The 27,187-nt window shown below is 37.4% G+C and overlaps 2 protein-coding genes across 4 annotated transcripts in view; one reads left to right on the forward strand and one right to left on the reverse strand.

Annotated features, from left to right (window-relative positions):
* Positions 1 to 16,661, forward strand: part of DNAH7 (dynein axonemal heavy chain 7) — a 120,007-nt gene extending 103,346 nt beyond the window's left edge. Inside the window, exons 54-64 of the mRNA XM_026852194.1 lie at positions 3,945 to 4,121; positions 5,045 to 5,206; positions 5,965 to 6,165; positions 6,991 to 7,152; positions 8,727 to 8,912; positions 9,638 to 9,775; positions 10,451 to 10,681; positions 11,701 to 11,853; positions 13,652 to 13,829; positions 15,218 to 15,321; positions 15,675 to 16,661. Coding sequence (XP_026707995.1) covers positions 3,945 to 4,121; positions 5,045 to 5,206; positions 5,965 to 6,165; positions 6,991 to 7,152; positions 8,727 to 8,912; positions 9,638 to 9,775; positions 10,451 to 10,681; positions 11,701 to 11,853; positions 13,652 to 13,829; positions 15,218 to 15,321; positions 15,675 to 15,881 — 1,899 coding nt within the window. The 3' untranslated portion in view covers positions 15,882 to 16,661. The remainder of the gene's footprint in view (positions 1 to 3,944; positions 4,122 to 5,044; positions 5,207 to 5,964; positions 6,166 to 6,990; positions 7,153 to 8,726; positions 8,913 to 9,637; positions 9,776 to 10,450; positions 10,682 to 11,700; positions 11,854 to 13,651; positions 13,830 to 15,217; positions 15,322 to 15,674) is intronic.
* The window catches only part of SLC39A10 (solute carrier family 39 member 10), a 64,921-nt gene continuing 53,804 nt past the window's right edge, over positions 16,071 to 27,187 (reverse strand). For 2 of the 3 annotated variants that reach the window (XM_026852192.1, XM_026852191.1), the window contains exons 8-10: positions 26,691 to 26,771; positions 24,702 to 24,892; positions 16,071 to 19,306 (exon numbers count right to left, since the gene is read on the reverse strand). In XM_026852192.1, coding sequence (XP_026707993.1) covers positions 19,148 to 19,306; positions 24,702 to 24,892; positions 26,691 to 26,771 — 431 coding nt within the window. In that variant the 3' untranslated portion in view covers positions 16,071 to 19,147. The remainder of the gene's footprint in view (positions 19,307 to 24,701; positions 24,893 to 26,690; positions 26,772 to 27,187) is intronic. The other variant, XM_026852193.1, reaches the window with a different exon arrangement.

The raw sequence follows: 27,187 nt of genomic DNA on the forward strand, positions 1-27,187 counted from the left end.
TGTCTAGTATACATTGTCTTTTAAAGTAAATTGTGAACCTGCAGTTTAAATCACATCAGGGAGGGAGACTTCAGTCCGATTTTCTTCTGGGTGAAGAGGCATGATCTTGCTTCTCAGGATGTGTTGGGATCTGCCCTAGTGCATCACCCTCCAATACTGGTGACAGTATTCTTGGGGGCAAACTGTCCCCACTGGAAGCTGCTGCTTCAAGTTTTCTATATGCTGAACTTAGAAGTAAAGTAATATTATGGCAAAGACCCCTTTTGTACCTTGGAACACCATTCTAAATAATTCACTGCTCAGGTTAGATAACATCATCTTCTCACTCTTAGTCCACCTTTTAAGATAACAAACTGCTCCCACTGCAGCATGTGATCCTCTTTTTATGTACCTGAGTCAATTGTATAGGGAACTTAATTAACCTTGATACTCACCAGATATATTTTCAATATGGAACATTATCAAGAAGGCAAAGATCTTATTTGTGCAAACTCACTAGGAAGCAAGATGCAGAACCTTTACTGTGCCTCATCAAGGAACTTGGTTCACTTGATTCTTACTACCCATAGGATTACGGGTCATATAGTGAGGATCAGCTGATCTGGATCAACTAGTTGAAGCAGCTCAGTTTTGTGTGCTTTTGTATATATCAAGACTATGGCATGCATGAAATCTCAGAAGTGGAGAGGAATAAAACTGGATAGCTGTAAAACATTTGAAATGGGCTTTCAAGTTTGAAAGCTTAAACTGCTTTACATGTAAAACTGGACACCTGAAGCAATGATCTGGTCAAATTTTGTTTTTTCATATGTGTTGTTCATTCCTCCTGGGAAAGAGAGAGCTGCTCATTGTAGAGCTTCCTGGATTGATTATTTCTTTTTCTGTAATGAGTTGTTGGAAAAACATTTATGAAGGAAGGTTTTCCTTCAAATACTAGACAACAGACTACACTGAGAACTGTTTAGGTGCAGATTTCTTAGTCAATAATGCATGTAAATCATTACTTCAGAATAAGTCACTTTCTAGCTTTACACAATCACTCCTTGCTGATGCTTGGAACTCTTAGAGATGGAAACTCCTGTTTAGATTCTAGCCTTGAATGTTATATTAAGATTATTTGGTTAACACTTACAAGGAAGGTTCTCACCCGTGTCATCTCCAGCATGTAGTACTCCTCCACTGTCAGGTCATCAAAGGGCTTTGTAAGGGATAAAAAGCCACAGCTACGACGTTTGGTGTGTTCCTCCCTGCAACATAAACCCAGAATAAGAACAGATATTAAACCCATGAAAGTTAAGATTTCTTCATCTCTTGTAATCTAACAGACAGGTCTCTTCAGTATTTCTACTGTCTATCAGTAGAAAAAGTATCATAGAGAAAACATACGAAACAGATTTTAGTGGATTTCAGTTAAAAGCTACTTGAACTACTTCAGGGTTACTGGCTGAGATAAACTTTCAGTAGGCTTCAGTTTTGTGAGCTGTTACAGAGAAACTGGTAATTTTATAATGAGTAAGGGGATGTTGTCAAAGATGTTTAGTTCAAGAACATTGTTACATCTGTGCTTACCATGGGTCATCATTTGGTTCCCAGCCTTCCAGTTCTATCAAGCAAAAGAAACATTTTGCCACATCTGGTTCATTTGCACTTGGACAGTGGACAAAACCCGCCTTTGCCATCTGCAGGTGACAGTTTAGAAATTTTAGAGCCTCATCCAACAAACTGTGCATGTTCACATCAGCAAACTGTTTCTGAGAGCTTGCAAACAATGCCTTTCCCCACAGTGTCTATCAGCACAGATCAGGCTGTAAAATAAATTTTTAGTGTGAGGATTGCAAGCAGATAAATAAGCAACTAGTAAAGGAACAAGGAATAGGCTACAAGTAGTGAACAGATTTCTGCATAGCTGTGGTGTCTGCAGGCTGCCAGCGTAGCTTTGTTCCACCAGATAATGTCTAGTAGGTGCCATGCTGCACTGGCATTTCAGTAGCAGCATGTGAAATCTGCCATAGCCAGGGCTTTAAAGAATATTTTCAGAGAAAAAAACATAGCATAAGACCATGGACATAAAGAACCTTTAAATATAAAAAATGTGCAATGCCACATCTTTAACTTCTACGTTTTCCTGTCACTTTAGGGAACACTAAAAATTAAGTAAGTTTCAGTTATCAAACTTCACACCTTCTCAGCTCTTGCAGTGTGACTCATCTGAGATTCAGCCTGAAGTTTCATGTGTATGCCCAAGTGGAAGTCGGGGGTATATATATGTTTTTTTAATGCTCAAGTCAAAGCCTGCAGGGACATAAACGTTAAGTTTTCTAAAATTTAAATAATTTCAATTTCTGAATTTTAAGTAGTGATCATTCTGCTACTTAATCCTTCCTGCTTGATGCATCCTTGTTTCTTCTAATGTAGGCTTCTTTTTTGTGAATGAAAATTTGCAATCAGAAAGACTACAAAATACTCTTAAATGACAAGAACAACAACAAAAAAAGAAACAAAAAAAGTAACTATATTCAGTTCTGTAGTTAGTCTAGTGAACTGGACATGCAGAAGCCAGCCATCCTACTACAGTATTTCTGAGCAGGGAACAGAGGAAAGTTGGAGTATTCAACTCTTCATCATCTTCAGGCTTAGTGGAATCTCACAACTCTTCTTGAGCATAAATATACTTAACAACTCAGCCACAGTGTGTGTGTACATATAAAAAGTCATAGTCAAAATATCCACGTTCAGACTTACATTTTCTGGAGTGCACTTGCAGTTCTCCACAAAAGGCCAGTTTGTGAAAGTTTTTAAACGGCTCTCATATTCATACATATTCTTAAAATCACCCAAGAGCTCAGAAGCTGAAGCAAGCTCTTTCAAGAGCATCTCCATTGTTAAAGCCTGCAATTAAGACAGCCTAGAGCCTCCCTCCTGCTCTCAAATTTAAGGCATTGCACTAATTGGTTACGCATTGCACCTGTAAAGCAGGGTAAATTTGGAAGTAAGTAAAAACAGAAGTGAGTTTAAGAGCAGGACAATCAAGAGGAATGAAGCTACTGAAATTTTTTTCTTCTCCTGTGTCACATTCTGTGTACTCAGCATACTATATATTTATTAACTGAAAGTACCTGTGCTAATGCAGTAGGAAAATTACAAGTTCTATAATTCAGATGTCCAAAATGCAAGTTAAAAACTCTAGTTACAAAGACAGCTTTTTTTTTTTTTTAAATATTATTCCAATTGTGACCAAAGTGATTGAATTAACGCTGCTATTTTGAAACCTTTAGTGTTTCTTGAATTTTGTGTTAAATATTAAATCTTAGTATCACATTTGCAAATACTGTTGCATTTCTTTAAAGGGGAGGTGGTTATTATAAAATATTCTAGAATGTCTCCAGAGATAGAATGAATGGTGATATTTAAAAGAATTATATCTGTGAGGGTTTTTACAGGATGAAAGCATTAAGCTGTCATTTTATAAATTGTCTCTCATTTTGGTACAGAGCCCAGTTAACTTCAGTAGGAAGTTTAAACACCAGTGTGTACAAGACTGTGGTACACAGCAGTTTTCTAAGACAAGATCTTAACACCTTTGGAAGGTGTTGCATTATGAGACTGCAGAGTTGAAATCCTCTCCATAGTATAGATGAAGTGCAGAAAAATTTCCAGCTTCCTCTACCATCCTCTACCATTAGTCGGTCCAGATGTGGTGACAGAAATAAGAGTAAGGATCATTGGCTTAGGAATTCTGTTTTCAACCCTCTTAGAGCACCTTTTTTGCCTTGATTTACGATCATTTATTCCTCTGGGACTGTACTTGTATCTAATTTTATATGCAGGAGTACTGTCCTTGAAAGTTATATTAAAATGTGTAGAGTTATGTGTGTTAATGCTTACACAAAACCAGGACACTTAAATTCAAATTTTCCTTTTTTTGGTTTTTTTTTTTTTTTTAGATAATACCAATGGTGCAGGAATTTATCATTCACAACCTAGGCCGTCCATTTATTGAGCCACCTCCATTTGATTTGTCAAAAGCATTTTCTGATAGTCATTCTTGTACACCACTGATATTCATACTTTCTCCTGGTGCCGACCCCATGGCAGCCCTTGTTAAGTTTGCTGATGATCAGGTATTGTAATATCTACAGACTTTTTTAATATAGTGTATGTTTGTGTGTGTGGACATGTACCTATATTTGTATGAAGCAAGGAACTTCATTTAAGTAAAAGTTGAAATGCCACAAAGCACTAATGTAAGTAAGCAGCTTGGTTTTAGGAATAATTTGCCTATTATTTATAAGAAACTGTATCTTAAATATTTTGGCATATTTAAATATAATGTGATGTCATGATCTATTAGTGTGTAATCTCAAATGGAAAATGGAAAAAAGGAACAAAACCATAATATTATAAATGTTCATTGTGAGGCATGTTATCTGATTTTTTTTTTTTTTTTTTTTCTAATAAGTTACACATTACTTAATTAAAAAACACTGTAGTAATATAGGACCTTAGGATCTTGGGTGGCATTTAAACCTCAGACTTCAAATATGGATTTTTTTTGGCTTCGACTGTCAATATTATAGGATTTAAAACAAAAAAATCCCCAACAGCCTTTATCAGTTCTTATGTAGAAGAGTATCATTATAATACTAGAAAGTTGCTGTTTTCTGGTAAGATGTATTTCTGACTATTATTCTGTCAGAATTCCATGCTGTTGTAAATTGACAGACATACTTCAAGTCTCCAACCACCAAGCTGCACATGTATCCTGCATTTTATAGTAGGTTTTCTACATCCTTAAAAGCATACTGTTTTGGGGAGTATTTTGAAACTGTCAGAATTTTACAGTTCTGGATTACATGGATGTGTAGTTGGAAGATAAGAGGTTTTAGTCAGCTGTATTGACATAAAAAAAAAGATTTAAACTGTATTTTAAAATATACTGGACATTGAATATTTCAAGAATACATACAGATGTGAACTCTCATACTAGAAGGTTCAGTGTATTTATGCAATATTATTCTTAACATAATATGCTTTCTATATGCAGGGATATGGTGACACAAAGCTTAGTTCTCTGTCACTTGGTCAAGGCCAAGGCCCAATAGCCATGAAAATGATAGAGAAGGCAGTAAAGGAAGGAACATGGATAGTTTTGCAAAATTGCCATCTAGCAAGTTCATGGATGCCAATACTGGAAAGAGTCTGTGAGGTAAATTAAGTATTATCATCTTCTTATAAATAATTTTGAAGGCATGTCTGATCCATACAGGCAACTGAAAAGCCAGTTTAGCATACTTTATGATGATTTCCATCCTGTAAGGGTAATCATCATATATTGATTCTGTCTTTTTCCCTTCTGCCTGCTGGAATAGAAAGTGCTCACAAACGCGGGTGGGGCCCATTCCGTGAACAGTAAATTCCAGCCGCTACAACACTCTTTAGGGCAAAAGCTATCATCCTCTATCTATTACAGCAGAAAACCAGTATGTTAAGGAATTTTGGTCTTGAACAGCTGTAGGTTTTTTCAAAGAGGTACTGGTGTATATTTATTTCTTTTTCTTCCTTCTTAATAAGCTTAACACATTTCTGTTGTATCCATATTATTATTATAGCCCTTCCCAGAACAGCTGTATGATGTTCATTGCAGTAAATGGACAAAGTATACATTCCATTGCTCTTGTGGTATAGAGCCTGCACTTGCTTTTGTTCATATATTCCACAAACATTCACAGAGAAGACCAATTTTAGTTCAAAATACTGAAGTCTTGAATGAAAAATACACCAGCTGTGGAAGTTGTAATTTGTAACTGTGAATTTCACTATGATTACATAAAAGCATCTGAGAAATTAAGCTTTGAACTGGTGTATTTTCCCACTGTAAAAAAAAATTGCTTTAATAAAAACACTTGAGGTGTGTATTAATCTACTGTGTCTTCCAATTACCTGTTTTTATATGTGTTTATTAAGGAGCTAAACCCTGATACAACACATCCAGATTTCCGAATTTGGCTCACCAGTTACCCATCTGCCACGTTCCCGGTGTCTGTACTTCAGAATGGAGTGAAGATGACTAATGAAGCACCAAAAGGTTTACGGGCCAATATAATTCGTTCATACCTGATGGATCCAATATCTGATCCTGACTTTTTCAACAGCTGCAAAAAACCTGTTAGTAATGTTGTATTGTAACTTTGAAATCAGTTACAGCAGACACTGATGACTGTGTATGTGTCCTCTGGGGGGGAAAAAACCTTTTTCCAAATTAAATAGTTGTCTTCCACTGCAATGAATCTGGTTTTGATTACTGGTAGTAGTAAATTTAATTTTTATTGTTTGTCTCCTACTTCTTCAACTGAAATTTTGTGGTATGGCATTAATAAAACATCTCTCTAGTTTCAAAAAATGTAAGACGGAAAATCTTAGCCACTCTTTTCATAAACTGGATGTCTGTTTGCAAGCATATTTTATATTATTTTTCTATAATTAATTTAATTCTTCTAAATTAGGTCATATACTTTGCCAAATGGTCTCAAATGAAAAACAAAACAAAAGTTCCTACCTGAAGTTTTTCTTTAATGGCCTGAAATCTACCTTGATTGTGAGGAAAACAAAAAAAATAATATTGGGCAAACAATGTTTTATAATACAGTGGTGTAAAAAAAAAAAAAAAAAAAGCAAAAAAAAAAGCATATATACATGATCCTATATGCCTAGTTGTATGTGTCATGTATATTAATTACATACACATATATAGATGTAAAAATGAAATTGCTTTGAGGATTCACACTGATTTAAGGGAATATTTATAACTGATGCTTATGATGGTTTGATGACTTCCTGATGAAGGCCTTTGTATATCAAGGAAATGTTTGTTACCAGAGCAGGAGCTGGGTTTTGAGTGACTCGGACCACTGCTGTGCAGTATGTGAGAAAAAAAAATGAAACAGTTTAAACCAGTCATGAATTATTAATGGTGTTGCATTTGGTTTTAAGGCCGAGTTCAAGACATTGCTGTATGGGCTCTGCTTCTTCCATGCGCTGGTGCAAGAAAGGCGGAATTTTGGGCCATTGGGTTGGAACATTCCATACGAATTCAATGAGACTGACCTGCGCATCAGCGTGCAGCAGCTGCACATCTTCCTCGACCAGTACGAGGTACAGAACTGCTCACAGTGCTCACTGGTCCTTGCTTGCATTTTCTAGGACTGTTAGTGAATTTACTGATGCAGGCTGAGTGCTGCCACAGCAACAGTTTGGAAACCAAGGTCCACTTGCAATAGAATCACAGAATCCCAGGTTGGAAGGGATCATCTGGTCAACTTGTCTAGACCATGCTTTTGCCGAGAAAAGGTGGCCCAGTACCACGTCCAGCAGAAATTTAAAACTGTCCAATGCTGGGGAATCCAGACTTGGGGAGATTATTCCACTGGTGCTAACCAACCACATTAATTTTAAGTGGTTAGTGTAGCATGATCAGTATATAACTAATATGGGAAACTCAAATTACAGTTTAGTTCTGCCATGCAAAAGAGAGCAGTGTTTGTTCCATAGAGTTAGTTGCCTTAGTCACTGGAATCCTATCCTGTCTCTAGTCAGGGACTGTGGATTCAGCTCTTGGCAATGTTACTGCAAGCTATAAAATATCATACTAAAACCCTTAATTGCTAACTGTGATTTACTCAATGATAGGGATAATACTAGACCCTGGACTGTTGCAGATTAACAACCATGATCTTTTTGTGTAAATTTGATGACGTTTTCTTCCCTGTTTGCAGAGCTAGGCATTGTTTCATAGAAGCCTCTCTGGAATTTGCTAGCAATACATGACACTTCTTTATGTTCCAGCTTCCTAAGCAACCTGCTATAGCCAGAATCTGCTAAAAGTTATGGTTGGGATCAGGCAGGGGGTGTTATTTTCCAAACCACTGTCAGCCTAGAGTGTTTTTGGTTACTGATGTGGTTAACAGGTAAATTGTGATTCAGCATGAGAAAGCAACTTCATGAAGGTGTGTGTTTCTTTTCCTGTGGGAGAGTTGAAGAGAGGGGTCTGAGGAGGATGCCCTCCCCTTAGATGACCAAAGTTTAGGAGCAAATGTAGTGTCTAGCAGGGAGGGAAGCATTCTTTTTCCTGAAAAATAAGGACTTGTACATAGTAAACAGATTTCTTGGTACTTTTTTGAACTGGTTTGCTTTATCCTAGTTCTCAGCATATCACCCACTCTTTCCCTGACTTGCTGTAAATAATTTATCTCTTCTCACTCATAAGTTATTCCTTTTATGCACCTAAGAGGATTCTAGCTTTTACCAACCTCAACTTTAAGCATGTTTATTTTCTAAAAAAAATTAAAAATAAAAATTTATGAGCACAGCTATGGCCCTGTGACAGCATACATTTATTTTAGAAGTATGTATAGCCAAACAAAAGAGATAATTTTTGAGGTTTTTTCCATAAACTTGCACTCAGGGAATTCCAGCTGCATTACTATGGAAATTTTTGGTGCTATTATTCTTCAAACGAAGCAATGCTGGGTAACTTGATGGATGATTATTAGAGTATCTGAGGATCAGGAGAGCAATGGTACAAGCACGAACTAGCAGAAATAAATAACAGCTTTTAAACTTTCCAGTGAGAATTCTGGTTGACTTCCAAACAAATTACAGTGATGCCCATATGGCTGTCCAGAGAAGCGCTAGGCTGCAGTTCAGATCATCGTCTCGCCTTTTTTCAGGAGGTGCCATATGATGCTCTTCGTTATATGACTGGAGAATGTAATTATGGTGGCAGAGTCACTGATGACTGGGATCGGCGTACGCTCCGCAGTGTTCTAAACACGTTCTTTTCCTCGGAAATCATTACAAATGTAGATTACAAATTTGATACAAGTGGCCTCTATTTTGCTCCTCCTGAAGGAGATGTAAGTATCGCAGAACAACAGAATTACCAACATCTTATTTTTTTAAAAAATAAATCGATCTTTACTGGCTGATACATGCCTCAGTGCTTACTGCTGTCACTGCTTGCTTTGTGGCTTAATCTCACATTCTATTAGGACTTTTTTCAGTGACTTCTAAGAAATGGAAGTGACGTAAAAAACCCACTAGCAACTAAATTGACTTTGCTCTGTGTGAGCCAGCAGCACACTTAGGGGACAATAAGGGAGAAACAGTCTGCTGAAGGTAAAAGCATTATAAAGTAGGCGTAGGAGAATTAGTTGATCATATCTGCTAGAGGTAGAAAGGACACAGTAATCAGTTTAATTTATCACACAGGAGAGTTACATCACACATCAGCAAAATACCTTCAGAAACTGGGCAAGAGTGGGCCCAGAAAGGGGCTGCAGTCCTTTGCACTAGGTAACTTATTTTGTAACAGAATTTCCAACAGCTGTCAGAAATTTTGTCAGGAATTATTTAAGCAAAGCCAATCCTGATTTCAGGTAAGGGCATAGACCAAAGCAATTTGTGAGGCACAGTCAGCCCCTGCATTTCCTTTTATATCTTAGTTTACACACTGTATTAATTACACTAGGAAAGTTTGTGTAGTGGTTTTGAGACACAGTTGGCAGCCTGTCATGTCAGGGGCTGTTTGGCTATTTCTGCATCTTAAGTCTAGAGTACTTCTTTTTATTCCTTTTTTCAGTACCAAAGCTATATTGAATATACAAAGACACTTCCACTGAATCCTTCCCCAGAGATATTTGGAATGAACGCAAATGCTGATATTACCAAGGATCAGTCAGAAACACAACTGTTATTTGATAACATACTTCTTACACAGGTATGTAAAGAGTAGAAACCACACACCACCTTACCGTAACTTTCTACTCTGTCTCCATTAATATGTTGGGGTTTTTTTTCCAGTTTTTACTGTACCTTATTGCGTTGCATTGTTCCACTTAAGAATCTTTTAAGGCTTTTTTGGTTTTGTATTTTTCCTGTCTTCCTAAGGACTTTGTACAGTGAGTTTGCCTATCTTCTACTCTCTCCAGCTTTTAACAATTTTCAACTTCTTTAACAGTTTCAGTTAAGTCTGTAAGGCAGGTACAACCTAGGGGTGCTATAGTTCCTGTAAGCTTTATGAGGAAAATGAAGAGCTGAATACAGAGAGCAAGAGGGGCATGAAGGGACAGCAAGACAGAGCTCAGCATTGCTCTGTGCTGTTTCACAGCACCTGGCCAGCCAGTGGTGCTGATGGGTACATCAGAGATGGGGGGAGAAAGATTGATTTACAAACCTGTAGGTAACCAGATTTTGTTAGTTCTAAGTTAATAACTTTTTGTAATAATGTAGGAAATGCTGAAACAAATGAATGTCGATCGCAGGGGAAGTGTTGGAACTGTAACGATCTTTTAAACAGTGCCTTTATAACAGCTCTATTTTCCTGCCTTTTAACTACTCACTCTCCTAAATCCTCTTTTTCTCAAAATAAATATAAATTTTTGGCTCTCTCTAGTCTCGGACATCTGGTGGTGGTGCAAAATCCACTGATGAAGTTGTTCATGAAGTCACAGGTGACATCCTAAGCAAACTTCCTCCAAATTTTGACATTGAAGCAGCAATGAGAAGATATCCAACCACTTATACTCAAAGCATGAATACTGTGCTTGTCCAGGAGATGGGACGCTTTAACAAGTTATTGCAAACAATACGGGACTCCTGTGTTAACATCCAGAAAGCAATAAAGGTGAGCTGAAGATAACCTTTAAGGGGATATACCCTAGAACCTAGACTCAATCTCTGAGCTATCAGTGCAGGTACCCAGAGAACTGACCCTAAAGTCTGATTCAGATCAGTCAGTCAAACACTTTAAAGAATCTGGACTCCAAAATGATTTATTGATCTGTATCTTAAAGCTGATACTAGTACATTGGAATATAAAAGTACTATTGTGCCTACTGTAGAGAAACCAAACAAGAATGTTTTAAACTACAGATCTGCTAACAAATAAGACAAGCAGTAACTAGGTTCACATCTGGTTTTCTGCCTCACTAGCATGAAAGCGTGAAGCACCTCACAGAGTTTCCTACAGATGAAAGCATGTCTCCAAAATACCTCAAACAGCAAAACACTGCTACTGAGGATTCCAGTTAAGATATCACAATCCTAACTCAATGTTTGTTCTCAGTAGGAATCAAAAGTTATAGCTATAAAAAATTAAAAAAAGAAAAAAAACCAGGAAGTCAGTTCGGGTAATTTTTATTTATCCTATTATAGCTCAAGGCTGATGAGACATTTTAAAAACCTCCACCCCAAACCCCACTCCTCTCCCCATTAAAGCTAAGCTACAAGCTGAAGTTTGCTGCTTTACAATAAAGCACTTGCAGCAATGTTGCAGAGTTTTGAGGAAATTTTAAACAGTATTAAAAAGGAGCATTTACAGTTAGTAAAACTTAGAAGTGCTCTGGTAAGACCATGTTTCTGAGACAGGATGGCAAGGGAGAATTTTCCAATATGAGCAGTTTTCTCCAAAAGAGGGTATAGACCTTTTCCCTGACCAATGTACTCACTACCAGATCAGACAGAAGACCGCAGTAACTTTTTGTTAAATCCATGATGTCCATTATGCTTGCTTTCAGTGTTGCTCCTGTCTGACTTAGCAAGTTCATACATCTGTTGGACAGAGCACTATGTTGATTCTTAATCATTAAAACAAGCCTGTTAAGCAAAGTATGTTGATTTCTTCCTTTCCAAAATTTCTTTTAGGGGCTAGTAGTGATGTCTGCTGAACTGGAAGAAGTGGTAAACAGCATTCTGAAAGGCAAAATTCCAGGACTATGGATGAGTAAGTCTTACCCAAGCCTCAAGCCTCTGGGCAGCTATGTGACTGACTTCCTTAGCAGACTGAAGTTCTTACAGGTGAGCAATCCCCATTTACATGGGTTTGTTCAAAGCATTTACTATTTTTGTCTGTTGATGTCAGGTGACATGTCCACAAGTGAACACACACACAAATTACTCTCACTGAATAACTGACAGGTCAAGTTCAGTTAATTTGTGCATGTTTTGTACAGCCACTTGCTCATCACAGCATCTGATGCAGCACTACGATTTGCCACATATGCTACACCTCACAAAGAGAGCTGCAGTACATCAGTAATACTGTATGACAGCCTTCTGAACTGAATTTACTAAGGGCCTCTTAAACTGCACACAGATCTGATGGTGCTAATGACTTAGGAAAATACTGTTGAGTTTCTTTTCCAGTGAGCGAACTGAAATTAGTAAAACATTTTAACACAAAATCTCATGTTAAAAGTCAAATACCAAGGTTTCAGTAGAGTGCTGGAGAAGAAAGCTGGATGAGTTAGGGAGAATCAGTGGGGTTCCTTCAGCTGTAGTCCAGATTCCTAAAACTGACTTTAAATGAGAAGTATCTAGAGTCTCAGCACCATTTTGTCGCTCAGTAATCTCAATCAACTGAAGAAAACCAATCTGATATCAGGTTGCCTGCTCCATACCTGTTGTATGAACAGGTCTCAAGACAAAAGATCTAGCAACAAATACCATAACTAACTTAAAAAAAAAAAAAAATCAAAATAAGCATCCAGTATCAGGTCCAGGAGGCTATTCACAAAATCTGCATTTCCAGAGAACCTCTATTTTATGTTTTTGGACACACATCACCCAGTCAACACACCTCAGTACCTCCTGCTTTCATCTGTAGCAAGCCTGACAGCAGTGGAAAGAACAAAAGTGCCATTTCTTGAACAGAATCCAAGACAGAAATTAAACTTGTACAGAGGACTGCCAATAGCTAAGAGGATTATTTTTTCTTTCTTGGGAGGAAAACTACTTAGTAGTAGAGACAACTAGTTTAGTTGTCTTCACTGTAATTCTCTATAGTGGATAACTGTAGCAAAATTTTTTCAGGCATTATTCAAAACTGCTATTCTCAAAAATCAGAAAAAGGTCTTCTAGTATGTAGTAAATATTCACCATTGCAACAGACCTCACATATTTTACAACCAAATTCAATTAATTTTGGCATTTTTAAAAATCTTTTATAGACATGTCTCCACAGTGTAAGCTATTAAAAAAAATAAAAATCAACCAAACAAAAATAAAACCCTGCCCACACCCCTCCCCAAATGCACAGAAGTTTAATTAGGTTACATATCCTTTTCATGAGGAAATCATCCCTCCTCATCTTCAACTTGCTGTACATACTTATGACGATGTGACTTTGGCCCTGAGAGGGAAACATGACCCTTTCAGAGAGAAAGCAGCCTGCAAAAAATCTGTCATTGAGAAACAAAGGTGAATGCTAAACAGCCTTCAGTAACAAAGGAGAAGGAGAATTGAACGCTCATTCAGTGAATTTACAAGGATGATGCATGTTTAACAGACTTACTCAAAGTCATTCACATAAACTAAGTACTTCCAGCAACAGTGCTGTTTTTGGGGTTTTTTTTATTTGATGGTAGTTTTTGGTTGTTGTTTTTTTTTAAAACAGAAGCTAGTGACATTTTAAAAAGACATGGCAGCCATCCAAAGTTTCACTGCTTTCAGAAAAGAAAAAAGACAATCCTGGATTCACAAAGGGAGAAATTACTTCTGCTGTTGTTCTAGAGGGTATTTGCTTTCCTAAATGCTAAAAACAAAAAGGAAAGGCAGTTTTTTTTCTTTTCTCCTCCTCTCTCTTTTGCTGCTGCAGATGTGGTATGAAAATGGAACTCCACCAGTCTTCTGGATTTCAGGATTCTTCTTCACTCAAGCATTCTTAACAGGTGCCCAGCAGAACTATGCCAGAAAATACAGCATTCCAATAGACCTACTAGAATTTGACTATGAAGTGCTGGAAGACAAAGAATATGAAATTGCTCCTGAAGATGGTAAGTAAATGCATGACACATCTTTGCTGATGTACTCAGAAGATAACATTAATTTGCAGACTCAGAGTTATGCAATTTGGTTAATGAATTCAGCTAGAATACATACACAACTGTGCTGCTCCCCATGAGATGCACATAAGTCCTTAAGAGCTGCTGAGATTAGTTCACCTTCTGGATTAGCATGCAGATATAAACCACCACCAAGATGACACTCCTTACAGGACTCAACCTCCCACAAGAGATGAAACTTCAAGTGATAGGTAGCTTGCCTGTTTTTTTGTTTTTTCCCTTTATTTCACTCCATTAGCATGCTTGTCTGAAGATTCACATTTTCTTAGCCAAGCAAAAACCAAGCATTTAGTAGAGAAGTTGGGTAATGCTACTTTACCTATCCCTACAAAAATACCTTATGGATATGATGACAGTGTGCAACAGGGGACTGCTCTGAGGCAGGAAAAGCCCTATTTTTTTATCAAACCCCTTTATTATATATTACTTACCTTAGGTTCCAGTTGCAGATAGATTTGTTGGCTTGCTCTTCCTCAGAAAAAAGGACAGATTAAACAGAACTGTTCTTAATACTCTTCTGAGGATTAGTTTGAGTGGAAGTTGTGTAAAAAGAAGGGCTTGCCAGGTTGCCTGGGAGACCTACATCCAGTCAGTTTCAAGTAATTTTCTGTTGGAGCATCTTTACTTTTTGTTTTCTAAGTTACAGTTTTCAGACTACAGAGCAAGAAGGTACAAGTCTGATGAAAAACATGTTGCTGTAACTTATTTTATTCTTCTGGAGGACTGATGGAATGACAGCTGCCATTCTGTCATGTCATTATGACATGTCCAAATAAAGATATTTATATTTTTTAAACATTTAAAGACTTCTTTTTTCTTCTTTTCTTTACTCCTTTGATGAACCACTTTAGAAAGGTATAAGCAAGTGGCAAGTTGAAACATAAGCAATGAAACAATGTGAAGACTAACTAGTGAAAGATGTGATCAAATTTCCAAGTTTGGAAACATTAAAGGTGACAATATGTAGTACACACAGAAAACTTTATAATAACAGCAGCTGTTAAAAATAGTGTCCTTTACTGTGGAATCATTTTTAAGCTCTGTCATTTAACATTCAGAAAAGGCTGAGTACACTATGATATCACTAGACATTGTAACTTTAGAAAACTTTATAGAATTGTAATGAATTGTAATAAAGTGTGAAATTGTGTTAATACTCGAAGTTATTTGATCATCACTTGGAACACACAAAATTGAGGAAAGATCCCCCACACCTGATTAACTGACAGTTAGCAAATGTGTGATGCACTAGCTGCTGCTCTCAGACGGAAGAAGTTTTCAGTTTTTGTGTAATATGGTATCTCTTCCTTCTGATTCAGGGGTCTATATTCAGGGGTTGTTCTTGGATGGAGCACGCTGGAACAGGCAAACTAAGAAGCTAGGAGAATCTCATCCCCAAATCCTCTATGATACAGTACCTGTGGTCAGTATCTTTCATTTGGTGACATTTTACATTATTGTACACCCACAAACACTGTAGAATCAATACTCAAGTTCTAGTCTTGAAAGAAGCAACAGGATAATTCTTAAAAAAGAAAATAATTGAAGTATTTTGTGTTGAAATAGAAACCTCTGCTAATAATGGCGTTGAAATTTGGTGTTGCATATTTTGGGAGAGAAAGCAATCTGCTAGGAAAGAGAAAACAAGAAACAGGTTTTCAGGGCTAAGTTAAAAAGCAAACAAACCAAAAAGCAATGTCAAAATACTTCAACCAAGCCAAGACTGTTTCCCTTTTTTAGCTGAGATGAAAAGGATTATTTTATTCCTTACTGCAGATATGGCTAAAGCCGTGTAAGAGAGCAGACATTCCACAGCGACCAAGTTACCTGGCCCCAGTGTACAAGACCAGCGAGAGAAGAGGGATCCTGTCAACTACAGGCCACTCCACCAACTTTGTCATCGCAATGACCCTCCCTTCAGACAAACCGCAAGAACACTGGATCAGACGGGGTGTGGCATTATTATGTCAGCTTAACTCATAAACATATCACAATTTATGGAGGTAGGTGCATTTTCCAGATCACTTATAAGGAATGCTTGTCAGTCCTGACATACCACATAAAAAGAGAAATCAAAATGAGTTTGTTTACAATGTTGCATTTGTGCCTTTCATGAGATTTGAAATAAGATGCTAAAATACAAATGTGCACAATAAAAACTTACAAAAGCCAACAAAACTATCTGCTCCTTGAATAATTTTATTTTCTGAAGGCTCCTTATTTATAAGGAACATACATAAAATGAACACAACACTGTTGACAATGAACAAAACAGCATTTGATCATTTCCAGCTTTATAAAATTTTAAAAAATGATTTAGTTATAACAAAAAGACTGATAGCTCAGCAAGTTATCTTATAGGACTGTAATCACATTTTAAACCATAGACTCAATTGTTAATGGGGAAGGGAATGAAAAAAAATTAAAAAAAAAAAAAATCACACTGCATCTAGCAACTACAATATTTTCTAAGCATAATCACAGAGGATTGAGTGCAATGTGATCTACATCAAAAGTCATATGGGATGTCACACAGTGACAGCATTGTAATATACAAGTAACATTTATGCCCTCCAACAAATACAAGTTAAATGAGACTCTGGATTCAAGCAGAATGGAATGTTGAAGCCAAGTAGAAATGTAGTGGAATTCAGATTGTCTGTAACATGACTCAAAAGTGTACATTAGAATCATTTGGAATTCAATACTGGTGGAAACATATAGAAGTCAGCTGTTACACTGCTCTTCACAACTTGTAATAAATACTAGAAAATAAAAGGAAACAACCCATATTTAATGAAAAATACAGTACCTACCTTCAAGGACCATGTTTTTCCCTTGTATGAAGATGGTCTTGGAAGGCAGATAACTATTTTCCTATAGAGGCAGTGTATTAATCTATAACCATATTCCAACTAATACAAAAGTAAATATACTACCTGAAATATAGATATCTTCATTTGAAAAGAATTAAAAGAAATAAACAAACTTTAAAAAAAGGATTTGACAGAATATCACTTCAACCACATAATGACCTCCTTATACTTGACAGAATTAACAGAAAAGGTAAATTGAGCGTCAGTTTAATACATAAGAAACATAGGTTGTTTAAACTTAGATCCTCAGAAGGTATCCAGTCAGTTAAGTCTCTTTGAAAATGGTACTCAGTGACCTAACATGGGCACTATGAAAAAATGTCACCCAGGATCTTTACACTGCAGAAATTCAGTAATCTGAAGCTAACAACACTGTGTTTGCTAATTGGGGTCCCACAGTAAACATCTTTAAAGAAGAAAAGAGAAAACCTGAGTTCAGAGCATCAAATGGCTGCATGCCTGAACTCTGGGCTTTTGGCTTCTTCACTGAAGAAACTGTGCCCTTCTTTGAAATGGACCCTTAATACTGTTTCTTGATACTGCATTAGGAAGAAATACTGGCAAGAACCAACCGATATCTTTAAAATGCATAAGCTGCTCTCTGTAAGAACTAAATTGACCAATGAAGCTTCAAAAAGTAAAGGGCCACAGGAAACACACATTAACTTGAAATGGAATGAAGATACCAACTGGCTCTCATTAAAGGCGTTAGGATCAGTGTTTTAGCAGCTACATTGGCACCAAGCAGACCGAAACAAAACTTACGGCACATAGTCAAAATACAGCTTTTACCTGGCATACACGTAAAAGAAGACGAACTGTATGTTTTAAAAAAAGCTACTACCATGCTTAGGACTGGTACTACGGAATCAACTTGCGCTCCTCACAAACTCACAATTGTTTTTAAGGAGATGGGTACAAGAAGAACTGACTCATGTCTGGCAATATAAGCATGTCAGCACAATCCAATCTAGGACAGCTGATCCCAGCAAGTTAAGGCCCAAATTTTCAATCTATCCTTCCAAATTACATAAACCATGGATCTATCGCATCTGCTTTTTAATAATCTAATTTAAATACCAAAATTGTAAAAAAATATCATAGAAATGAACTCCTTTATGCTGGAAGTAGAAATCTTCTTAGATACTCTCTACTGCCAGAACTGGCTGGTGCTACAATGTCTGATACTGAGGCATTGTAGAAACAGGTTTTGATCTGATATTACAGTATTGTAAATAACCTACCAGTACTACATACACACAGCATACTTTAACCTTTGTGCCTGGCTTCAGTAACTAGCATCTTGCACTTTGGATTATTTTAACATGAAGAGGAGAAAACAGTCCAAAATAATTGTTAAAAAATGGAGAAATTCCCATACGGATTCTCTGTTAAAAGAGTTTGCACAAATTCACAGCCACAATTCTTCAGTAGTTTATGCTGCAAGTGGCACACAACACATGTTTAGCATCTGTAAAAAAGAACCAGAAATAGCTCAATAACTCCAACGTCAGGGATTTCCTCAAGCTAACACTAATTCTACTGCATTTTGCATTTTCCTACTAATATCAAGGAACAAACATCAAATAAATCTTAGTCAGGAAAAACATTATCAAACTGATCCTCGACAGAACACAGCACTTTGCAGTGTATATTGCAACAGCCTGCCTTCTTACACATCAGGTTTATAATGGTGTGCAGCTTAACGCATACTCTAAGAATTTAAACAGTGTTTAGGTTTTGGGTTTCTTTTTTAAATTTAAATCAGCACAGTGGTTTCCAGTCATGTGCTGTTATAAAATTTAATACTTCCAAGTCACCACTGTGCAGAAGAATCAGTACAGAATGAATATACATATATACACACACATATATGCATGCGTATCTGTATATATCTATCTTTATATCTATACGTAAATATATAGATGGATATATATGTGCGACTTAAGCCTTAGGTGGCACTAAAAGCTTACTCTGGTCCCTTGAAGAGGTATGAATTTCAGCTGTAATGTTTTCTGGGTTCTGTTCAAATGTATCACGGAAATGGTATTTTCCTAAATGAGTAGATCATTCACTGTACTTTTTCTTTCTTAAGCAAGCAGTGCTTTCTATATAGTACACCGAATTTGACATTTATTTCTTGTCTTTAGTATCTCCTAATTGTCGATCACTTGAGTTTAGAAGATGCATTGGGTAATATCATCTGATTTGAATTAGAAAAAAAAGCAGAAGTAAATCTACATGAATACACTGGACTTGTGTAAGTAGTGCAAGCCACTGCTTTTCCTCTGAGCAATGTGCATACAGTGAAACAGTGCAGACTCAAAGCCATACAGTAACATTATTGTAACCACAGTGATTACCAGAATTAGGTCAAAACTGGATGTCAAGCACAATTTTATCTTCATAGAGGGCAATCACCAGCATGATGGCAAATCCAAGAAGCAGCCCTAGGTTCTGAAGAATGAACTGCCCCACTGGACAATAACCATGCTCTTCATTATCTCCATCTCCATGAAGCATTTCTGGAAGCTAAAAGGAAAAACAATTTAGCAAGTTACTTCACCCCTATTCCGTTTATACACGGACAAGTTTACAAAATGCTATTGTCAAGAATAAACGCTCCAGGATTCAGCTATAAAAACAACACACTAAGACAAGCTTCAACTCTACTTAACCACTATATTTGATAAAAATATGATCACATCATGTATTTACAAAACAAACTAAAAATGCCTTGCCTTTCCTTTGGACTTTTTTTTTTTCTTAAGCTTTTACTAGATCACACATCTACTTGAAGTTCCTCAAGATAAGGACCAGCCCAGCATTAGTCAACTTCTGCTCTTTCGAGTTTTTACACAATTAAAATTAAGTCATGCTCAAATAAACACAATAAAAACCTTTGACTATTTCTACAGTAATTACATTTCTATAAATACACCCTTTACAATGACTTTGCTGATTAACTTATTTGTTTGTCATGTTACATACTTACACATATTCACCTGCATGTCCCTTTTAAATATGGGAAAAATAGCTACAAGTAATTCAAGAGAAATTCTGTGTGAAACTACAAAAAATTCTGAAAGATCTGGACATTCCTTATATTCCCCGCCTATGAAGAAAAGTCAAATAGTACTGACAAAAGCAATAAACAAATGATAGGGAACTTGGACGATGTAAAAATAAATCTTATGAAGTGTCTTACAAAGTCAACCATACACAAGAGAAATTAATTAATTTCTTTATAAAACATTTTAAGTTAAGAAAGCATAAGGTAAACTAAGGAATTCCTTCAAGAGACACTTAATACAGGAAAATATAATGCAGAACAAAATGGAAACTTCGTAGTACACAGCACAAGTCTCTATTTATCTGCTTTTCAGTAGATAGGCCAGAATAGTTTTGGTTATTCTAAATACCTGAATACTGCACAAGAGACAGTGACAAATTATCAGAGTATCAAATCTGCTGAAAAACCAAATATATCACCCATCTGGTCTTGTATTACAGTATTTAAAAAAGATACATAAAGCTGATAACTAAGGTGACCCACTGAGTATTTAAATACAAAAAAGATAAAACTGTTGTGAAAAATTTTTATCACCTATACAATACACCAGGCAGCTTAACAGGAAGGACTACACCAAATTACAAAGTACCGTTAAGTCATTAAGCATAAACAAAGTAATCACAGACTTTACCCTACTGAAGTCTGATATATAGGTCTCATGTTGGCAGGCAAGATTTGTTGCAAAATAATTTTCTTTTTAATAAGTCAGAGTTGTATTCACCAAGTAATACAAAACCTAATCAGAGAATTGTGCTAGAAATACTGCTTCCAATTCTCACCTTCATGTTTTTTGAATGGAAGATCTGCATGTAATTCGAGTTTTGTGATCTACGTCTACAGAGATATAATACTGCTGTTCCAAATCTAAAGATGCTCTTAAGAATAATCCAAGGATATTCTGGCGTCTGTTTCAAAACCTAGAAAGAGCACAGTGCTCTGTCTCCATAATTTCTGGTCACTGACATGAAAAAGGAGAGTACGATGAGTAGAAATGGAAGTCAGCTACAGATAGTGACAGCTGCCATATAGTCCCCAAAGTGTGGAACTAGTACAAGACCCCTTTAAGATAGGTTATTTAACAGTAACCTGTACTATGGGCACACTCTCCATCACCATCTTCAAGATACTTGCTTATTTTTACTGTCACCATATCTGAAGAGGTGTGCTCATGCTCCTCTTTCTTGTATTCAGAGCCTGAGTAGGCAGGCTGAGCAGGCCAGGGCCACTCTGCCTTCCCTCAGCTGCAGAATCCCAGTGTAGAAAGGGTCCTGGAAAGACTCTGAGAGGGAAGGAGGAAGGTGGAAGGAGGCTCTGCACTGCAAGAAGTTGTTATTGGCAAAAACCCCTCCTTCCATACAGTCCACACAAACGTTAGCACTGTAGGAACCCCATGCATATTCCTTTTTACCTGGCGGCAAATGTCCTTGAACTACCTCATTTGAATAGGTACTGCCCAACTGCTCTACACAATTCTGCTTCAACTCTGATGTCTCTGCAATGCTGCAGTAGCTAAAGGAGGTAGAAACACAACTTCAGGCAGCAGCTTGGCAGGCATGAAGATGACATTTTTCAGAGAAGCCACAGATGCTTTCTGAGATCTGGTGGAACATGTTCTGGATGAGAAAAAGGGCTTCACCTTTGTATTACTATAATGGGCTTTAACACTGTCAGTTATCTGCTTTGATAGCATGTCTAAAGATTAGTAAACTTTTTGCTTTATTAGCTATTGATGTGTCCAATTTCAGAGACCATATAAAGAGTCTGGTCCCATCAACAGAAAAAAAAAAAAATACCCTCTTGATGTTGAAAGCTTATAGTTTCAGCCCTAGAGATATAAGGAATGAAAAATATAACAGATCAATTTATTTTCCAGTAAGATGAAATTTTCAAGTTGGACTGGGAAGAAATATAGGAACATTCAGTGTACCCACTCAGACCAAAACAGCAGTGTCAGGAAGGAGGATATTATGATTACACTTCTGATTGATAGTTATCACCAAATGAAATGTCACGAGAGATCCTGGAAAGCCAGAAGGATTTAGAAAGGCCTGAGTCTAGGTTCCACTGGAGAGGAGTATCCTTATCATTAGAAAACACATAGTTAGACAAGCTTCAGGACAACTGGATGCAAAAATACCAAAAGGTCCATTCTTAATGGGCTGGTATAAGGAATGGATAGAAAACTGAACCTAGGTGAACCTCTGTCATACTAGGGAGGGATCAAAATCTGTTCTTACTTGGTGTCAAATAACAAGGTTTTTGAGAGGGAGGCAGATTATGGAAACATCAAGACAAAAATCTGGTACAGTTTCAAGTGTGTCTTGCAGAACCTTTTCTCCTCTTGCTTAGTCAGACCATTGAGCTTTGACTATTTGGTTGCTACTATGATGACTGAGGAAAATGAATAAAAGATTGAAAATACTGCTTTCCTTTAAGCATGATGTCTTCAGTCAAAATAAGTACAGGAAGTAAGTATCAGCCACAGGACTTAAAAGCAAGTGATATTTCATTAATTACAGGCTACTGTAGAACATCTAAAGATGCCTGAAGGATCATGCTCAACTACACAGACACTCTATTCAGCAAGCCCTGAAAAGGACTTCCTTACCTTCTCATAGATTAGTACGACTTCATCACTATATTGTGTTCACAAATTTGAGTCTCCAAGAAGAAGTGAAATACCTCATGGTGTGATGGCAAGTGCTTGGCTTCCATGAGTCCTAGTCCTAAAGGACCTAATGGCAAGCCGGACTGAGTGAGATGAAGGTCACAGGAACAGCCTCCGCCACTGTGTCCTGCCTTGACCTGTGCTCAAGCCCCCATTCAATGACTACTAATGGGACTAACATGGGATCTTTAGAACCAAAGGTGAGTTTAAGAGAAAGTTCTCAGATGTGGAGGATGCCACCTAGAAGCAAGCTGGAAGCCCCACTGACACTTGGCTTTTTAAGCACCAACGTGGCAGTAGTGCTGAACGCAGAAATAACTGCGGAGGTAAATCTGCTAGAGGGCAGAACAGCCAAGACAGCTTCTGCTGATAACAGAAAATCCAGCAGAAACCAAACCCTCGCTTTCAGAGGTTCTCACTGCTGCTTCAATGATACCACTGAGGCTGAGAAACTAGACTGAGCAGCCATGGCTAGGAACTGGCAACTATTGACCACGGCAGCGAAGGGGAGAGGGATCTTCATAATGACAGCTGCTTTAGGTAGCACTAGGGAAATAATACAATCAGCCCACACCAGAGCGGCCATCTGACAGCCTCACAGGCGGAGATCTGACAAAGATGTGATGCTGTTTCCACGAGAATTGCGGAAACCCGAAGTCTGTGTCTGTGGCTAAAAGTAACTGACAGATAACTGCTTGCTTTGACAAGTCAGACAGTGAGAGTCAAACACACGTTTCACTCCTGCACCAATTAACTTTTGAGGAAGCTGCTAAAAAATGTGGTTTGAAAACAGGATACTCGGCACAAATGTATGCAGGAGACCAGAACTAGCAGTGTAGGCTAACAGAGCTACTAGATATGGCAACAAATCTTGGAAGAAATCTGGAAAGTTGAGGAAAATGCATGGTTTAAAATACTTCAGAACAGTCAAATACTCCATTTTACCCACAACTGATAACTCAAACAAGCTGATCCCCATTCCAGTATACCCAAGCCTCTATGGAGATCCCACAAGGTTAAACAAAATCTCTACCAGAACATCACTCAAAGCCAGAGCTCCAGGTAAATTTAAATATTTTTCTATAAGCAGTATGTAGCCACATCAGGTGATCCAAGCAGCAATCTACTGATAATAGGTAGATGGCTACTTAGTCTGTTTAAGGAGAAAGATAACAGCTGTACTGTACTGTCTGTACTAGGAGAGAGTAGTTTGTGAATGAAGCAATGGAAATCCAGGGAGCCTTTCCACAAAAAGTTGTCTGCACCCTTATGAATTAAAGCTACAACTAGGTTGGAGTTTCTAGCCTAACTGGTTAATAATTTACATGAGATCTGTCCTTAAAATCCAGGGAAGTGATGCATTTTTTTTCTCTATAGTAAAGCAGAAAGAGCATTAGAAAATACCCCCAAAATTAAAACGGATCTCACCATCATTGGGCTTGGAATAGACAAGAATTGAGAAAATTGGCTTATTTAAATGCAGCTCTGAAGGTGATTAGGAGACAAGTAAGGATTGAATATGGACTGATACGACGTGTGCATTCCTGCCTGAAGAATCTGGATCTATGGGGTACACAAACTAAATATAATGCACCTATATGCTCTTGGAGCAGCAGCGTTTTTCCACCAGGTAACTTTTAAAAATTCTAATCACCACAAGAGCTATGTGTTACCAGTTGCTCATCTTAAAGATTCAGACTAAGCTTTCCAGAATCAAATATATGAAGATTAAATTTTAGGGAAGAACAATTCTAAATACTGGATGAAGATTAAATTTTAGGGAAGAACAATTCTAAATACTGGATTGAACTCCAGTGTCTGTGGATGACACTCCAGTGGATGAACCAGAGAATCATCCTATTTTTATCTGTGGGAAGTTATTATTTTTAGTAGTTTATTAGTGGGAAATGAGAGTGTCTTCCCCAGCCCCCCTGCAGTTTTTGTATTTTAACAGGAGTCAGACTTCAGTAGCAGAAACCCAAATGGGCAAGCAACTCTAGAACTTCACTACATCTCTCAAAGTATCTGTAACATTTTAAAAATCAGGACAACAGAAACAGCCATCTACTGCCTACAGATATTTTAATTACATGTTATCACAAAAAACGTTCTGTCATAGAAGCCATTTCAAATCCTAGGTTTTATGCATGGAATGCAAAAATGTCAGAGAACCGTAACAATCTTACCATGTCCACCAGTGCCACATAGAGGAACATGCCTGCAGTGATAGCGAAGATCCACAACGTGATGTTATTAGCGTACTGTCCCACCGCCGTGCCTATCAGCATCCCCACGTAAGCCATCATGGCAGACAGGAGGTTGTACACAATCGCTTGCTTTACTGTCATACCGGCTTTAAGCAGCACAGCAAAGTCACCTAAAATGGAGACAGAACACAGGGGTTTAGTACCAGTGCTTCTTGGGAGAGTAAGTAGAGAAATTAGCCTGCATTTACTACCACACCAATCCAAGGCACTGCCAAAGTAAAAATGCTGCTACAGACACTCAAAGGAAGACTGGGCAACAGGGTGTGACAAGTCTCACAAGAGCTGTATTTATGTGCAGCAATCCCTTGAGTAAAATATGATTTAAAGGTGCCTATTCATCATGGCAATTGTCACAAAGGTAATAGTGATTAATGGTTAAAGGTAAATGGAGGAGTCTAGATCTGGTCCTCCCACAGAGAATACATCTGTGCATACAGACTTGTCTTTATCTCACCAATGTTCTTCATGGCACATAAAAACATAAACCGCTTGGTTTTGATCAATACCTGTGAAAATTCCTCTTAGCCATATACATACACCTCATTCTCCAAGTTCAAGAGAATGATAACCAGGCATCAGTCCCCACAGAAGGTGACAATAACTTCAAGAAATATAGCACTAGGCAAAGGAGGAGTTACATTTGGCAAGAATGACTTCACATCCATACTGAATCAGTTTTCTCGTTTAAGACATGCCAGGTTAGCCTGTTCTATTTTGAATTCAGGACAGCTCTGCTAGAATTACTGATAGAGGTAGATGTTCTGTAAAGATCTAAATTTTCATCTTGTAATCAGCTCTGGTATTTTAACTCCCTTCAAACTAAACTCTTGTGAATATGAGGAGTGGAAGATGATATGCAGTCACGAGGGTAATTAATATAATATTCTCATGTCAGATATGCTTAATTAATTGCTCAATCCAGAATCAAAACAAAAAACATGAACAGTGAACTATTCACTTCTTACACAAGGTTAAATCATGTTAACCTAGCAAGTTATAAGCGCACCAATATATACTGCCATCCTTTATATACTGCAACAGGTTCACAACTAACAACTGTATAGCATCATTGTCAAACCATGGGCATCTGCTCTATGATTTCTCATCTGTGCCCATTATTTACCTTATGCTTAGTATCTGTCTATATAAAATGCTTTCACTCATCACCTCTGAGGGTTTTTGAAGAACTTGTTTTACCTTACTTTTGATCATTCAGAGCTAGCAGCTCATCAAGTAAGCAAGCTGTGAGTACATACACAGTTTAATCTAGCACAATTTCACATTACTGGCACAGAAGACAACTTCAGGGTGCACTAAAATTTCATGCAATGTGCCTTACAGCTCACAGGAAGACACAACAGGTTTCAACATGGTTAGTTAACCCCAAGAAGAAATGCTTCAATTAGGGGGAAAGAATCAGTGGCACTGGCAACAATGCCTACAGGCTTTACCCTAAGTAGTCATCGGCATCTACTGGACTCAGCAACAATTGGTACAAAGCATCTTCCAAAGATCTCCACAATGATTTTTACTTATGTAAACTTCTGTTTACTCATGTAACTTAATATTGCGTAAGACAATGCCACACAGAGTAGTGTGAAACTATCTCTATAAAATGTAGGGGTATAACACCAAAATGTAAACTGTATGCTCCTCGGAACATTTTAAAAATGTGTTCGAAAACCTGCACAGAACTGCTGTAACTAGATACATGCCAATATAGTCCTGTATTAGTATTCTCATTATGTACTCTGAAGCAATTTTGTTCCATTACTCTCTGAAATTCTGGTCACCCTTGCAGCATGTGCATTACTTTATGCTTATCAGGATGACTATCGCAACAGCTTTTAGATAAATATTTTGTACAGATGAAAAGACTGAACACAGTGAGTTTATAGAACTAGTTACCTAATTCATGGGGAAGCTCATGACAAAATACTGCTATTGATGTACTAATTCCTCCTGTCAGTCCAGCACTAAAAGCTGCTCCTAGGAAAAGAAAAAAAAAAAAAAAAGAAAAAAAAAAGAATTGAATGATATTTTATGATTTTCAAGTCAGAAAATTTAATCAACAAACTTTCCAGAGACGACACCCTTCTGTTAGAATGCACGCGCTAATATTTTTTCATGATATCTGTGTCCTGTCTGTATATAAACTGAAAATACTGGCAGTATCCTGGGTGTGCGTTACCACGGCATACTTTATTACTCAGTTTAGATGAAAGACAAATCCTGGGAGAGGAGAACACACCTGAGCAAAACAGAGACGTAAAGGCAACAAGCTAATAAATAGCACCACTTCTATATTTTTAGGAACTCTCAAGTATATCAGGACAATTAAGAATGCACATGAGCAACAGTCTATCTCTGTCCTTTCCAGGTTGGAAATCCAAACTGATGCTTAA

This window comes from Athene cunicularia, assembly GCF_003259725.1.
Source record: "Athene cunicularia isolate RWA chromosome 7 unlocalized genomic scaffold, athCun1 chr7_part1, whole genome shotgun sequence".
Lineage (NCBI taxonomy): Eukaryota > Metazoa > Chordata > Aves > Strigiformes > Strigidae > Athene > Athene cunicularia.